The sequence below is a fragment of the Mus caroli genome, unplaced genomic scaffold, assembly GCF_978045245.1.
Source record: "Mus caroli unplaced genomic scaffold, Mus_caroli_1 scaffold_8, whole genome shotgun sequence".
NCBI lineage: Eukaryota > Metazoa > Chordata > Mammalia > Rodentia > Muridae > Mus > Mus caroli.
In genome coordinates, this window is record NW_028227263.1 from 79,644,263 (window position 1) to 79,662,036 (window position 17,774).

The window sequence follows — 17,774 nt, forward strand, 5'->3', positions numbered from 1 at the left end:
AAGACAAACTCTGAACTCCACCAACTTATCACAGAGGTAGGTGTATGTATAGGATCATAGAAAAACTGATGAAGAAATACAAAGACATGCCTACAATTACATACATAATAAAGGCTCTTTCTTAGTGGCTTAATGAGACCAGCTCACCAGCCTCTATCTGTTGTCACTTTGTTGATTAATGCAGTCATTGAACAACTTAAGGGTACAGCAGAAAGGAAAATAGACTGAGCATTGGGAACAGCAGATTCCAGACTCTAACCCCGGCTCTGCTCTCCACTGGCCGTGCAGTGAATGGGGATATGGCTGAGGACTTGTGATCCGTCTCACTTGAGTAACCCTCCTCTCTTAAGGTGGAAGATAAGCGGTAACAATAAGATGTCTAGTTTGTGTCCAACCACTTTAACATGCATTTGGAGCACATAGAACCTTGGGGTCCTACCTTTTCTCAAAGTTTGGCTTGTCAGACAGATTTCCAGAAAATTGTTTAACAAAATCTTGATTTAAAATCTTGATTGGCTTAATTATCAAATAGGTCTAGATGATATCATAAGTGCCCCAGATTTTTAGAGAGGAAATGTTATTAGTATTTTACACTCTTAAAGAAAATAGCTGAAGTATCTTTCCTTTCCTTATTACATGAGACTAGCCTTAACCTTGATTATAGAACCAGCAGAGAGGATTCTGAAAAGTTAGAGGTCCTTCAAACCCTAAACAATTGTAAAACCCTAGTAAAATATTATGTTCATATACATCTATTGGAGACATTTTTATTTTTTAACAAGCCATTTCTTTACTGCTTGGGTACATACCTAGAATCTGTATAAGCCTTCCTTGTGATTAGGAATGAAGCTGTATTGACTGAGTTCTAATTGAAAGAATATGAATGGAAATAAATGACACATGCTACTTCCAGGCCTGGCTTATGCATTACCTCCTACATGGCCATCATAGTCTTTCTTCCTTGCTGTGACAGGTGCAAAAGAAAATACAGATAGGAATTCTAAAATCTTGGCTGAGGCTGGCAAGTGCAGCTCAGTAAAGATGCTTAGTATCTGTAAGGCTCAGGGTTCAAATAACCAGCATCTTGCTCATGTTACCCTCAAAAGACTGTATAGGCCCTGCAGCTCACAGAAAGCTATGTGAGAGTTAGAGCATTCTCACTGCACTTGGAATGTGTGAGAAATGAACATTCACTGTGCAAAGCCTCTGAAATTTGTGGATTTGTTTAAGTATGTAGCATTACTTAAACTAACCTGATAGAGAAGACTAATTAAAGCTGTAGTATGTTACTGTGGCATTGATATGGATACTAAATGTCAAGCATACCATTGGAATAGCAGCTCAGAAACAGAAACATACATAGATGATAAAAATGTTACAGATGAAATAGGAAAGAACAATATTTAAGCAGTGGTGCAGGGACAGTTAAGAATTTATATTAGCAGGAAGATGGCTCAGTGGGTAGAGGCACTTGTTCTCAGATCCAGTGACTCAAGGTCACCAGACCCCACAAGGTGGCAGACAAAACTGATTCTAAGACTTGGGTGAAAACACACAAACACACGCACGAGAATATCTGTGGTATTGAACAAAGCTCATGTGTTACTAAGCATAAGAGATAGAACTAGAGAGCCATGTAGACGGTAATGAGGAAGATCGCCTTCATGGTTCTGAGGTGAGGAAAAAGTTACCCGGAGTTAGCAGATTCTTCCAAAGAGGCACATATGTAAGTTCAAGAAGACCAAATGAATTTGCTTCATAGGTATGGGAAAGAAGTCCACTGAACTTGCTTGTCTCTACAGAACTACAGTATTACCATTTTGCTACAGATTAACTTCCATCTCTACAGCATTAGAGAATAATGTAGAAGCAAAGGAATAAATCCCATAGAGTCAGATAACATGGAAGAATGTGCCCCAGCAGTAGTTTCCATGGCACTTCATTGTTTTTTACATTTAAAAAGATATTATGACTTATGCCTACACAGCTAAAGTTGAAAGGTATATGTTAGCTAATGACATTGATTTCCTTAAACCCTATATTTTGTACCTAAGTGTAAGTGAGCAGAAAGTACCTAAGTTGGCCCAAATCATACACACAGACAAAAGCCATCAAACTTATACTTGAATTTAACTTTACTGCTGATAAATAAAAAAAGTTTATTTTAAAGGTGTGTGACTTACCTTTTAAAACTGTCTTCTGATAGATTGAGTGTGTTAGTTTTAGTATTTCATACCAATAATGTCATCAACACTTAGAACCTGATACAGTATGGCATCAAGTCTACTGATAATTACTCATCAAATGGTCCCTTTAGTTTTCTTTAATGTATATTTCAGATTCTAATTATTTCAGAAAAAAAAACAATGAAAACACTCAACTTAAACAGTATACACCAGAATTTTGAGTTCTTTTTTTGACACAGGTGAGCTTTCTCTCTTTAAGCTTTCCAGAACAGTACTGATAAACTGTCTAGCACACTTACAGGAACTCGGGCTTTCTGAAGTTATGCTTACTTAAGGATTGAATGTGATGACCATCAACAGTACCCACATAGAGTAGAAAGTAGTATTCATGATGGTTTTTCTGCATGGAAGCAGATTCCTCACTGTGGTTAACAAGAGCTATGGATGCTTGTGAGGAAACTGAAGCTGACCAGCCTCTTCATGCCTTACCTGGCCTTGTTCATAGATTGTAGCATTCCACTTGTTAGTACCAGAGACAGCAGAGAAACTTTTACTGCTGTGCTATTTGGTAATGATAAAGAGGGAGAATCCTTATTATGGTAGTTGGGTCCTTGTCTCAGTCAGGGTTTCTATTCCTGCACAAACATCATGATGTTACCAAGAAGCAAGTTGGGGAGGAAAGGGTTTATTCGGCTTACACTTCCATACTGCTGTTCATCACCAAGGAAGTCAGGACTGGAACTCAAGCAGGTCAGAAAGCAGGAGCTGATGCAGAGGCCATGAAGGGATGTTCCTTACTGGCTTGCTTCCCCTGGCTTGCTCAGCCTGCTCTCTTATAGAACCAAGACTACCAGCCCAGAGATGGTCCCACCCACAAGGGGCCTTTCCCCCTTGATCACTAATTGAGAAAATGCCTTACAGCTGGATCTCATGGAGGCATTTCCTCAATTGAAGATCCTTCCTCTGTGACAACTCCAGCTGTGTCAAGTTGACACAAAACTAGCCAGTACAGTCCTCTAAACCACTTTTTGTGTTTGGTGATAAGGGACAGAGTTGGCTGTCAAACAGCTATATTAGCTCATTATCTACAAAGCTGATACTGCCTCTTAAATTCTCTCCTTGTGCCAGGAACCCATCTGAAGTGAAAGAAAGGTTGCAGAGCTGAGGATGCCACAGTACTGTTTCCTCTTAAGTACCAATAGGGTTAAGCCTTCCTTTATAGAATTCAGAACTGCATGTGATTTTAAAGCAAACTCATTTCGTTTTGCTCTGTGTATTTAAAAGTTCTATAAGCAATACATACTGTATATTGCTATTTGTACAATGCTAGGTGATAAATAGTTCAGTCTACAAGAAGAGCAAGACTGAATTGTGTGTGTGTGTGTGTGTGTGTGTGTGTGTGAGAGAGAGAGAGAGAGAGAGAGAGAGAGAGAGAGAGAGACAGAATATGCAGAAGAGTGCTCTGAAGATTGGGACTTAACAATTAACAACACCAGTGTCTTCCTCAGTTAATTCTCTGGCTTATTTTTTGAGACAGTCTTAGTGAGTCTGCTAGCCCTAGGCAGTAATGTACAGAATAGTAAGTGCTCATTTCCCCTGTGAAGAATTATGTATCCTTTAAGATACACTCAGACTGGGGGAAAGTACCCAGAGATTTAGTTAAAATAAGTCACCAATTTCATTTTGCTATTTATGTATAGATGCCCACTATATTTGTTCTTTTGCTAGGGCTGTGTAGATTTTAAGGGTTCAGTATGTTCCATTCTTAGTGTTAGTATTTTTCACTGCTGATATATAACAACTTCAGAAATGTGTCAAGTAGAACTGCTACCAAGGATGGCGAGGATATCCTTTTTGGTTAAGTACACAGAAATGTACATATAATACAGTAAGACTATGAGTCTATAGAGCTTAAGACCAGTGGCTGGGGGGCTGGGAGGGGGTAGGAGATGTAGTGTTTGTAACGCACTTTTATTTAATTATTGTATTTTAATGAGCTCCAAGAGTTAAAATTCCTAACACATGAGAGGAGCATTTGGAGGGAGGGGCTTATAATTTCTAGCATGTAAAAATAAGTCATACTGAGTAAGGTGAAATTTCAAAATCATTTGAAGAAACTTATGAAAGGTTCTCAAATTGTAATGTTCCATGAATACTTTGTTTCCAGGACGAACAAGGACTAAACCAATCAAGTTTTACAGGGTGCTAAGATCATTGGTATCACATCTAAGTTAATCACTTGCTGGTGCCATGTCTGGCCCAGCTCTGTGATTATCCCTGTTTCTGTCCTAATGCTGTACTTGACATTTAACCCTAGTGCTGCTTTTGATTGTGTTAGAAACTCAGAAACATAGTTCAGAACTGTTGAGTTGTTGTCAATAGCTCTGCCTTAAACTGAGAGCCATCAGGATTTTAAAAATGGAATGAAGCATTCTGAAGGTAAATTGATATTCTGTCATCTTTAAGTCACTAGGAGTTTCACTCCTTTAAAGATTATATGTTACTTCGTGTTGACTCTTCCTTAAGAGAGAAATTAGAAAACTATTTCTTTACTTCTCAGTAAGAAAAAAACTAGTGTGATCCAGGGAAATACTTTATTGACACTCAAATTTTAAGAATTCAACTCTGGATTCAAACAAATTGAATCAACTTCGGAGAAAAAAAAACTAGTAAATGGGGAGGGGAAGTATTCTAAATAACTTTTCACTACGTGTATTCTTTAGTATGTAAAGTCACTAAGAATGTTGACATTTATCATACATAGGAAGGAGTCATTGTTGACAAACATTGGTTTCAGGTTTTTATAGTTTAAGATTATGTACGAAAATGATAAAAGAGAACAACTTAGCAGTAAATTATTGGGATTCTGGGCTAATTGCTATTGAATAAGATAAATCCTGATAGAAATGCCAGTAGATAAAATGGCAGGCATGACCTGTGCAATAAAGACTCTGTAATTTCTCAGCACGCCATTTTGATAGATTCTTGTTATATTCTTACTGACTTTACTAACTTGATTCTAGCTGTGACTCATAACATGGAGTGATTTTAGTATTCTCTCAGCACTTTGAAAAGGAAGAGTCCAAACAAGAAAATACTCTGTTATTTTTTAATGTGCAGTGGGAGCTCCGTTTTTTCCTATCTTAGACTTATAGTACTTGCAGAACTGTAATATATTTGTAGCCTTTTAAGTATCATTCAGCGGCTCTTAAATAACCTGTCTATTCGACCTGTGCTCTCTAACACATTTTACAAAAACAAAGCAAACAAACAAAGATCTCATGGAAAGTTAGTATTCTTTTTGTGTGAATTTTCCAATTGTATTTCAGACGTTAAGAAAGAAAGGCCTTAATGGTTGTGAGAGCCCTGATGCTGACGATTACTTTGAGCACAGTCCACTCTCGGAGGACAGATTCAGCAAACTAAATGAAGATAGTGATTTTATTTTCAAACGAGGCCCTGTAAGTACTTTCACTTCACCTTTGCTTTTTATTTGTTGATCCTTTTTGTTAACTTCATATTTAGGCTCTGAACAAGAAGGAACACAGAGGGTGCGACAGCCCAGACCCTGATACTTCATATGTGCTAACTCCACATACAGAAGAAAAATATAAAAAAATTAATGAGGAATTTGATAATATGATGCGGAATCATAAAATCGCAGTGAGTACTAAAGTATGGTTTGTGCTTTTATCATGTGCATGAAGAAATTGACCATACATCTACCTCATTTGTACAGAAGGGTGAGGACGATGAGGATAAGAGAAAAAATGGCGTCTTTGGTTTTACAGAACTTTAAAACTCCAAAATCTTGTAGTAATAAATGTTGAGTATCTTAAGTGTAGAAATGAAGAGAGAACGTCTTAACTGAGGGTCAGCCACTAGTTACTCTTTACAGGCTAGCTAGATATCCTAGATTACAATCCCTCTATCTGGGAAGTAAATGAGTGGCTCACATAATTTTTAAGATTGCTTCTAGTTTTAAAATTCATTGATTTTTTTTTTTAATATAAAGTATATGTTAAGTGTTCCTGTCTCGCCCATAATTTAATACACATATGTATGTAAACATAAACTTGATCTTAAGAATGCTAAGATTTCATGCCTCAAAACATTTTTTTACTAATTTTACATAATTATCTTCATTTTAACAGAGCTGAACTAACTGTTCAGCTCTTTGTATATTGTCCCAAAACCTTGAACAGCAAGAAAACTAAGTACATAACTGGCCTTTTTTTACACTCTCGGCACGAAGGAGGACTGGATTTACTCTTAGGTACCCATGTCTTTAAACTAGTCACAAGACAAATAGTCACTGTAATTTTACCGTGCACAGATATCTAACACTGTGAAAAAGTCAGTTTTGAGCTTGGACTGAAACATCTGGAAAAATCTTCTCACTGGACTGTAGAGAGAGCCACCTTAGGCCATCCCTGTAGCTCTGTTCTCACTCTGTGTGTAGGCACAGCTGTCCAGGAACCATCGGCTCCAGTGCTGGTGTTCTGTTGTTTGTTCATTGTCAAGGTTTAATCTCTTGAACTATGCCCTAAAGGATGATCCGCATCATATGTCATGTCTTTAACATAGTTTGTAGGAAGAATCACATGGAAGTAGCTTTAAGCAAAAATTTTAACCTAATACCATCATTTTAAAAAAGACAGTAGCAAATAAAATTGCTGTGACCTTACAGGGATATTGTTGCCACAGTTAAACTTTAATCTGCAAAAATAATCAACTCACTTTATTGTTTGTATGGTTTGTTTCCCCCCCCCCCAACACTTTAAGTTATGAAGGAGCCTGCTATTTGTCATGGTCAACAAATATATTGATATTGGTCTGTGGAAGAAATGCCAGAGCAAACTAGGAAATGACCTTTCAGAGAAAGCGTGAAATATTTTGATAAGAAGATAGCTTTTATAATGTTTATAATTTAATCTTTCTACAGTTTCAAAGATTCCGAGACTCTCTATTCTAACTTGGCAATAGTTAATCTTGTGTAGGCTTCTTTGTGTATTTCATTGCATACAAGTACGTTGTGTTCTGTATATAATTACTTAACTTTTCTATTTTAAAAATACCCATCAATCAGATCATAGTGGACTTATTGATAATATCCCAAGTTTGATGTATTAAGTTAATAATATACCTGTACTTTCCCTCTCTGGTTATATCTGGGGTCTCCCAATAGAAGTGTAATGTTAAATTGGTTTGCACTGAAGTTCTAATTAATGCTTACTTAGTAACAGTGATATAGTTTATGCCTAAATTCAACAATATTATTTTAATTCCAGGTTTAACTTTTCATTTCATCTCTTTGAATATTTGAAACATAGTATATAGTTATACACTTAGCATATATGTATCAGTATAAAATTGAAAATGAAAAAGTTTGGTATATTCATGTTCAAGTATAATTCTAGAGAAAATAGCTTAACACTGCAAATGAAGCAACTGTTCCCATCCTCTGCTTTTGATAATGAGTTACATAGTCAAATTAAAGTTATTTAATGTTGATGAAAAGGAAACCAATAGTTTTCTCTTTCTTGTTCTTTACTTACAGCCTGGCTTGCCACCTCAGAACTTCTCAATGTCTGTCACAGTCCCTGTGACCAGCCCTAATGCTTTGTCGTACACTAACCCAGGGAGTTCACTCGTGTCACCGTCTTTGGCAGCCAGCTCAACATTAGCAGATTCAAGCATGCTGTCTCCACCCCCAGCCACGCTACATAGAAATGTGTCTCCAGGAGCTCCGCAGAGACCACCAAGTACCGGCAGTGCAAGTATGTTGTGAAGTGCTCTCTCTGCTCTTTGAAAAGAGAATGAGAAAGGATTTGCTGATAGAGGAAGTTTTTGCCCTTAGTCTTTATTATCAGGCCAGGTGTCGTGGCCTTGAATCCCAGCACTTGGGAGGCAGCCAGATCTCTGAGTTTGAGGATAACTGGTCTACATAGTGAGTTCCAGGACTACTGGGGCTATGTAGAGACCTTATTTCAAAAAACAAAAGTAAACAAACAAACAAACAAAAATACACACTGTTGTCAGAATGAACAAGAGTCACTGCTACATAATTAAGTCCATTTTAAGTACTTTTTAAAAAAACATCCATGGGAAAAACAATTCTGGCCAAAGTACAGTAGTATAGAGAATATCACACTATAATTTTTCCGTATCATGTGAAAGCCGTGCTGTGTGAATTTTACTTGGATGCTGTAGGTGAAGATTTAAGTTTATGTGAAATGTTAGATGTTAGAAATAAAGGGATGGGAGTGTGCTGAGTAGCTCTTCCTGCTGACTTAGTTCAGTAGTTCAACATCAGTTTGCCGTGCATTTACCACCTTAGTCCGGACAGGTTGGCATTGCCTTCCTTCCCCCAAGTCGTAAGTTTAATAGTAGTGCTCCATATGAACGACCTGCCTTCATTCCCATCAGCCTTCACTTGATACTGATGCACAGGATGGCTGGTAGAGTAAGAGCTTAATATTTAAATTCATGTGTTGTAGACACTTCACATCAACCCCCACACATAGCACTTGTGGAATTAAACATGATCCATGTACAGTTATACTGTAGTGTGTGTGTATGTATATATGTATATATATGTCTCTCTCTCTCTCTCTATATATATATATATACACATATTTATATATATATACATATATATATATATATTTAAATTTTATCAAATTATACATTAGTGGCAACTTTTGATCGAGCTAATTTTGGTTTGGTTTGATTTTCAGGAACAGAATATAGATTATAGTGAGATGACTTCATTTTGCTGTTTGTGAAATAAAGAAAGCCAATTTTATTCATTCTCTCTTTTCTCTATAATATTGTTAGGTGGGATGTTGAGCACTACAGACCTCACGGTGCCAAATGGAGCTGGAAGTAGTCCTGTGGGTAAGTGTTTTCCTATTGTTTGACTTTGTACGTGTCTGTTTGATCTGAGTTACTAGTAAGTATTGCCTTGAAATAGGCCTTTTATCTTTCTGAGGAATAGTTACCCGAAAATGTAGCAGTTTTCTGCAGTAGCCCTGCTTCATCCCCTACACATTGACCGTAAGTTAAGAAATCTATTCATTTAGTATGTACTAAGTGCTTTCTCCATACCAGGCGTTTCCTTTGCTAAACATTAAGTTGCTCTAATGCAACATTTATAGCAAGATCTTTTTTAAAAACATATTTTGAATGTAATTTTGACAGTATCATGTAGATGTATACATACCTCACACACATAAACACACATGCATAGTGTACCTTGAAGATATCCTTGCCTACCATTCCTCTTCTTACTCCCTCGATGCCCTGCTATGCCCACACAGCCTCCTCCTACCTTCATTGTCCTCTTCCTTCTTTTCTTTTTTAACTAATCCACTGAGTTCAGTTAGTGCTACTTGCTTGTCAGTGGGAATGAGACCATCCACCAGAGCATAGACTCCATGCCAACAACTATAACCCCATGGAAAAATGACCTTCCCTCTCTCAGTAGCTGTTAACTGCAACAACTCCTCTGCTAGAGGTAGAGTCCCTCCCTAATCCAATGCTGAATGCCTTGATCTTGGGCAGGTAGTCAACGGTTTCTGTAAGTTGGTGATTATAGTGGTCATGTCATGTCTGGAAGCTAGCAGACAGCATTTCTCAGTATTCCTCCTGACCGTCCAGTTCTTACATTCTTTCAGCCCTTCTTACATGACTCTCCCTATGCTTTCATGGGGAGGCTCAGAATAGATCTTCCCGTTAGGGTTGAGTACTCAGCAGTCACTTAGGGCTTTCATTAAGTTTGAATCTCTGCATTGACTGCTGTCCACTGCAAAACAGCTTCTCTTAAGAGTTGACAGCAGCTACCATATTTAGAAGGCAGTTTGGCAGTTGCCTTCTAAGATCATGTCTTAGGGAGATGCTTTTACATAACTTTTGTCACCACTAAAGTTAAACTATTGGTAAAGGACTTTATTTTAAAACACCATTAAATGTTTTCAGAAATTAGAGTACAAAGAAATGTGTGTATACTACTCAAGTTAGAGATCCAAGTGATTTCTCTTGTGGATATGCTTTGGTGGTCATGTGTAGAGCATTCATAGTTTGTCATAGTTACAGGCTTTTTCACTTTGGGACTATCCCAGCATATGTGATGGTGGTGATTAAATCTAAAGCCTCATACATCATCAACAAACACTATTCCCAATATACTGTGCACAGTGGGTCCTAAACAATAGTATCGCACCATCTAATTTAAAAGAGAACAAAATGGCACGATGCAAATAGTGTAGCTACTAAAGGAGACTGTATTTCTGGTTCGCTACACTTAGGGTTCAGCCTTCTGGATTCTCCATGGTTTAAAGAAGTGTCACAATAGGGCTGGAAAGATGGCTCAACAGTTAAGAGTATTTGTTGCTCTTTCGGTTTGGACCCTAGCACCCGTAATGGAGGCTTACAACTATAACTCCGGTTCCAGAGGATCTAATACCTTCTATCTATACATACATATATATATATATGCAAAACATTTATACACATAAAATAACTGATTTTAAAATATATTTAAAAATATGTCATAGCCTGTCCTTTCAGTCCTGACATGTGGTAAAGATAATGATGTTGATGTTATCTTTGCACCACATTAAATATTTTAGTGGATTTCAATGGATTAAGAAAAACACTATAGGGTTTTAAGAGATCAAATGTAAGAAAGTATATGAAGGTTTTACTATCAGTTATACCCTGGGACTGCTATGCTCATATATATATTTTCAAATATGTATGGTTTATTTAATTGTAACCCTGCTTTATTTATTATCTGGATCCAAATGTACTCTTTTCATATACACTTACATTTTCCCTACTTGACATCAGTAAGGCCGTATGTTTAGAGCCCACCTGTATTAAGAAAGCCTTGCATACTCATATCACATTGGGCTGATACTCCAGAAGACTGGAGCCTGTGTAAAGTACCAGAAATAAACAGTACCTCTTGTAGCCACACTATTTGTAGTGTACTTTTTTTTTTTTTTGTAATTCAATGATGTTGGTCTATTATTTGGGACCTGTTGTGCATAGTGGATTGAGAATATAACTATTCAGTATTATTTGTTTAGCAAGTGCGAAGCATTGAATTTAATCACCAAGTGTGTACCCAGCAGTATTTTAGTGTCTTACTATGAATATGGGGTATACCTGTGTCTTAGTCAGGGTTTCTATTCCTGCACAAACATCATGACCAAGAAGCAAGTTGGGGAGGAAAGGGTTTATTCGGCTTACACTTCCATACTGCTGTTCATCATCAAAGGAAGTCAGGACTGGAACTCAAGCAGGTCAGAAAGCAGGAGCTGATGCAGAGGCCATGGAGGGATGTTCTTTACTGGCTTGCCTCCCCTGGCTTGCTCAGCCTACTCTCTTTTTTTTTTTTTTTTTTTTATATTTTTATTACATATTTTCCTCAATTACATTTCCAATACTATCCCAAAAGTCCCCCATAGCGCCCCCCACTTCCCTACCCACCCATTCCCATTCTTTTGGCCCTGGCATTCCCCTATATTGGGGCATATAAAGTTTGCAAGTCCAATGGGCCTCTCTTTCCATTGATGGCCGACTAGGCCATCTTTCGATACATATGCAGCTAGAGACAAGAGCTCCAGGGTTCTGGTTAGTACATCATGTTGTTCCAACAATAGGGTTGCAGATCCCTTTAGCTCCTTGGGTACTTTCTCTAGCTTCTCCATTGGGAGCCCTGTGATACATCCAATAGCTGACTGTGAACATCCACTCCTGTGTTTGCTAGGCCCCGGCATCGTCTCACAAGAGACAGCTATATTTGGGTCCTTTCAGCAAGATCTTACTAGTGTATGCAATGGTGTCAGCGTTTAGAAGCTGATTATGGGACGGATCCCTGGATACAGCAGTCTCTAAATGGTCCATCCTTTCATCACAGCTACGAACTTTGTCTCTGTAACTCCTTCCCTGGGTGTTTTGTTCCCAATTCTAAGAAGGTGCACAATGTCCACACTTTGGTCTTCATTCTTCTTGAGTTTCATGCGTTTATCAAATTGTATCTTATATCTTGGGTATCCTAAGTTTTGGGCTAATATCCACTTATCAATGAATACATATTGTGTGAGATCTTTTGTGATTGTGTTACTTCACTCAAGATGATGCCCTCCAGGTCCATCCATTTGGCTAGGAATTTCATAAATTCATTCTTTTTAATAGCTGAGTAGTACTCCATTGTGTAAATGTACCATAATTTCTGTATCCATTCCTCTGTTGAGGGACATCTGGGTTCTTTCCAGCTTCTGGCTATTATAAATAGGGCTGCTATGAACATAGTGGAGCATGTGTCCTTTTTACCGGTTGGGACATCTTCTGGATATATGCCCAGGAGAGGTATTGCTGGATCCTCCGGTAGTACTATGTCCAATTTTCTGAGGAACAGCCAGACTGATTTCCAGAGTGGTTGTACAAGCTTGCAATCCCACCAACAATGGAGGAGTGTTCCACTTTCTCCACATCCTCGCCAGCATCTGCTGTCACCTGAATTTTTGATCTTAGCCATTCTGACTGGTGTGAGGTGGAATCTCAGGGTTGTTTTGATTTGCATTTCCCTGATGATTAAGGATGTTGAACATTTTTTCAGGTGCTTCTCTGCCATTCGGTATTCCTCAGGTGAGAATTCTTTGTTCAGTTCTGAGCCCCATTTTTTAATGGGGTTATTTGACTTTCTGGAGTCCACCTTCTTGAGTTCTTTATATATATTGGATATTAGTCCCTTATCTGATTTAGGATAGGTGAAGATCCTTTCCCAATCTGTTGGTGGTTTTTTTGTCTTATTGATGGTGTCTTTAGCCTTGCAGAAGCTTTGTAGTTTCATGAGGTCCCACTTGTCAATTCTCGATCTTACAGCACAAGCCATTACTGTTCGATTCAGGAATTTTTCCCCTGTGCCCATATCTTCAAGGCTTTTCCCCACTTTCTCCTCTATAAGTTTCAGTGTCTCTGGTTTTATGTGAAGTTCCTTGATCCACTTAGACTTGACCTTAGTACAAGGAGATAGGAATGGATCGATTCGCATTCTTCTACATGTTAACAACCAGTTGTGCCAGCACCATTTGTTGAAAATGCTGTCTTTCTTCCACTGGATGTTTTTAGCTCCCTTGTCGAAGATCAAGTAACCATAGGTGTGTGGATTCATTTCTGGGTCTTCAATTCTATTCCATTGGTCTATTTGTCTGTCACTATACCAGTACCATGCAGTTTTTATCACAATTGCTCTGTAGTAGAGCTTTAGGTCCGGCATGGTGATTCCACCAGAGGTTCTTTTATCCTTGAGGAGAGTTTTTGCTATCCTAGGTTTTTTGTTATTCCAGATGAATTTGCAGATTGCACTTTCTAATTCGTTGAAGAATTGATTTGGAATTTTGATGGGGATTGCATTGAATCTGTAGATTGCTTTTGGCAAGATAGCCATTTTTACAATGTTGATCCTGCCAATCCATGAGCATGGGAGATCTTTCCATCTTCTGAGATCTTCTATAATTTCTTTCTTCAGAGACTTGAAGTTTTTATTATACAGATCTTTCACTTCCTTAGTTAGAGTCACGCCAAGATATTTTATATTATTTGTGACTATTGAGAAGGGTGTTGTTTCCCTAATTTCTTTCTCAGCCTGTTTATTCTTTGTGTAGAGAAAGGCCATTGATTTGTTTGAGTTAATTTTATATCCAGCTACTTCACCGAAGCTGTTTATCAGGCTTAGGAGTTCTCTGGTGGAATTTTTAGGGTCACTTATATATACTATCATATCATCTGCAAAAAGTGATATTTTGACTTCATCTTTTCCAATTTGTATCCCTTTGATCTCCTTTTGTTGTCGAATTGCTCTGGCTAGGACTTCAAGTACAATGTTGAATAGGTATGGAGAAAGTGGACAGCCTTGTCTAGTCCCTGATTTTAGAGGGATTGCTTCAAGCTTCTGACCATTTACTTTGATGTTGGCTACTGGTTTGCTGTAGATTGCTTTTATCATGTTTAGGTATGGGCCTTGAATTCCTGATCTTTCCAAGACTTTTATCATGAATGGGTGTTGGATCTTGTCAAATGCTTTTTCCGCATCTAAGGAGATGACCATGTGGTTTTTGTCTTTGAGTTTGTTTATATACTGGATTACGTTGATGGATTTCCGTATATTGAACCATCCCTGCATCCCTGGGATGAAACCTACTTGGTCAGGATGGATGATTGTTTTGATGTGTTCTTGGATTCGGTTAGCAAGAACTTTATTGAGGATTTTTGCATCAATATTCATAAGGGATATTGGTCTGAAGTTTTCTATCTTTGTTGGGTCTTTTTGTGGTTTAGGTATCAGAGTAATTGTGGCTTCATAGAATGAGTTGGGTAGAGTACCTTCTGTTTCTATTTTGTGGAATAGTTTGTGAAGAACTGGGATTAGATCTTCTTTGAAGGTCTGATAGAACTCTGCACTAAACCCATCTGGTCCTGGGCTTTTTTTAGTTGGGAGACTATTAATGACTGCTTCTATTTCTTTGGGGGATATAGGGCTGTTTAGATCATTAACCTGATCTTGATTCAACTTTGGTACCTGGTATCTGTCTAGGAACTTCTCCATTTCATCCAGGTTCTCCAGTTTTGTTGAGTATAGCCTTTGGTAGAAGGATCTGATGGTGTTTTGGATGTCTTCAGGATCTGTTGTTATGTCTCCTTTTTCATTTCTGATTTTGTTAATTAGGATGCTTTCCCTGTGCCCTCTAGTGAGTCTGGCTAAGGGTTTATCTATCTTGTTGATTTTCTCAAAGAACCAGCTCCTTGATTGGTTGATTCTTTGAATAGTTTTTCTTGTTTCCACTTGGTTGATTTCACCCCTGAGTTTGATTATTTCCTGCCGTCTACTCCTCTTGGGTGAATTTGCTTCCTTTTGTTCTAGTGCTTTTAGGTGTGTTGTCAAGCTGCTAATGTGTGCTCTCTCTAGTTTCCTTTTGGAGGCACTCAGAGCTATGAGTTTTCCTCTTAAAAATGCTTTCATTGCGTCCCATAAGTTTGGGTATGTTGTGGCTTCATTTTCATTGAACTCTAAAAAGTCCTTAATTTCTTTCTTTATTCCTTCCTTGACCAAGGTATCATTGAGAAGAGTGTTGTTCAGTTTCCACGTGAAGGTTGGCTTTCTATTATTTATTTTGTTATTGAAGATCAGCCTTAGTCCATGGTGATCTGATAGGATGCATGGGACAATTTCAATATTTTTATATCTGTTGAGGCCTGTTTTGTGACCAATTATGTGGTCAATTTTGGAGAAGGTACCATGAGGTGCTGAGAAGAAGGTATATCCTTTTGTTTTAGGATAGAATGTTCTGTAGATATCTGCCAGATCCATTTGATTCATAATTTCTGTTAGTTTCACTGTGTCCCTGTTTAGTTTCTGTTTCCATGATCTGTCCATTGGTGAAAGTGGTGTGTTGAAGTCTCCCACTATTATTGTATGAGGTGCAATGTGTGCTTTGAGCTTTACTAAAGTTTCTTTAATGAATGTGGCTGCCTTTGTATTTGGAGCATAGATATTCAGGATTGATAGTTCCTCTTGGAGGATTTTACCTTTGATGAGTATGAAGTGTCCCTCCCTGTCTTTTTTAATGACTTTGGGTTGGAAGTCAATCTTATCAGATATTAGAATGGCTACTCCAGCTTGTTTCTTCATGCCATTTGCTTGGAAAATTGTTTTCCAGCCTTTCATTCTGAGGTAGTGTCTATCCTTTTCTCTGAGATGAGTTTCCTGTAAGCAGCAAAATGTTGGGTCTTGTTTGTGTAGCCAGTTTGTTAGTCTATGTCTTTTTATCGGGGAGTTGAGTCCATTGATATTAAGAGATATTAAGGAAAAGTAATTGTTGTTTCCTGTTATTTTTGATGTTAAAGTTGGCATTTTGTTCTTGTGGCTGTCTTCTTTTAGGTTTGTTGAGGGATTACCTTCTTGTTGTTTCTAGGGCGTGGTTCCTGTCCTTGTATTGGTTTTTTTCTGTTATTATTCTTTGAAGGGCTGGATTCGTGGAGAGATAATGTGTGAATTTGGTTTTGTCGTGGAATACTTTGGTTTCTCCATCTATGTTAATTGAGAGTTTGGCTGGGTATAGTAGCCTGGGCTGGAATTTGTGTTCTTTTAGTGTCTGTATAACATCCGTCCAGGATCTTCTGGCTTTCATAGTCTCTGGTGAAAAGTCTGGTGTAATTCTGATAGGCTTGCCTTTATATGTTACTTGGCCTTTTTCTCTTACTGCTTTTAGTATTCTATCTTTATTTAGAGCATTTGTTGCTCTGATTATTATGTGTCGGGAGGTATTTCTTTTCTGGTCCAGTCTATTTGGAGTTCTGTAGGCTTCTTGTATGTTCATGGGCATCTCTTTCTTTAGATTTGGGAAGTTTTCTTCTATAATTTTGTTGAAGATGTTTGCTGGTCCTTTGAGTTGAAAATCTTCATTCTCATCCACTCCTATTATCCGTAGGTTTGGTCTTCTCATTATGTCCTGTATTTCTTGGATGTTTTGAGTTAGGATCTTTTTGCATTTTACATTTTCCTTGATTGTTGTGCCGATGTTCTCTATGGAGTCTTCTGCACCTGAGATTCTCTCTTCCATCTCTTGTATTCTGTTGCTGATGCTCGTATCTATGGTTCCAGATTTCTTTCCTAGGGTTTCTATCTCCAGTGTTGCCTCATTTTGGGTTTTCTTTATTGTGTCTACTTCCCTTTTTAGGTCTAGTATGGTTTTGTTCATTTCCATCATCTGTTTGGATGTGTTTTCCTGTTTTTCTGTAAGGACTTCTACCTGTTTGATTATGTTATCCTGTTTTTCTTTAAGGATTTGTAACTCTTTAGCAGTGTTCTCCTGCAATTCTTTAAGGGATTTTTGTGCTTCCTCTTTATTGTCTTATGCCTTTTTATCAGTGTTCTCCTGCATTTCTTTAAGTGTGTTATTAAAGTCCTTCTTGAAGTCCTCTATCATCATCAGGAGATATGCTTTTAAATCCGTGTCTAGCTTTTCCGGTGTGTTGGGGTGCCCTGGACTGGGCGAAGTGGGGGTGCTGGGTTCTGATGATGGTGAGTGGTCTTGGTTCCTGTTAGTAAGATTATTACGTTTACCTTTCGCCATCTGGTAATCTCTGGGGTTAGTTGTTATCGTTGTCACTATTTAAAGATTGGAGCAGAAGCTGTGTTCCACTCACCAGCAGTCTCTAAATCCTGCGGCGGGGGTCGTGGGTAGCTGACGGTACCCCGGTGCTGGTCCAGCCGGAAGAGGCCTGTGGTCCTACTCAGGCCGTTTTTCTGCTTCCCTAACTAATGCAGTCTCTGGTCCCGCGTGCAATTGGATTGGAGCAGAAGCTGTGTTCCACTCTCCAGAAGTCTTAAGATCCAGCAGTCCCAAAATCCTGCGGCGGGGGTCGTGGGTAGCTGGCGGGTGTCAGGCAACCCTGCGCTCCCGCTACCCCGGCGCTGATCCAGCCGGATCCTCAGCCTACTCTCTTATAGAACCCAAGACTACCAGCCCAGGGATGGTCCCACCCACAAGGGGCCTTTCCCCCTTGATCACTAAT

The 17,774-nt window shown here is 38.4% G+C and overlaps 1 protein-coding gene across 7 annotated transcripts in view; it reads left to right on the plus strand.

The window, feature by feature from the left end:
* Mef2a (myocyte enhancer factor 2A) overlaps positions 1-17,774 on the plus strand; it is a 131,962-nt gene that overhangs the window by 81,918 nt on the left and 32,270 nt on the right. For 4 of the 7 annotated variants that reach the window (XM_085841658.1, XM_029479490.2, XM_021166331.3 and 1 more), the window contains 3 exons: positions 5,712-5,849; positions 7,747-7,966; positions 9,027-9,086. In XM_085841658.1, coding sequence (XP_085697784.1) covers positions 5,712-5,849; positions 7,747-7,966; positions 9,027-9,086 — 418 coding nt within the window. Of the gene's footprint in view, positions 1-5,515; positions 5,648-5,711; positions 5,850-7,746; positions 7,967-9,026; positions 9,087-17,774 lie in introns of all 7 variants that reach the window. The other 3 variants (XM_021166332.3, XM_021166334.3, XM_085841660.1) reach the window with 2 other exon arrangements.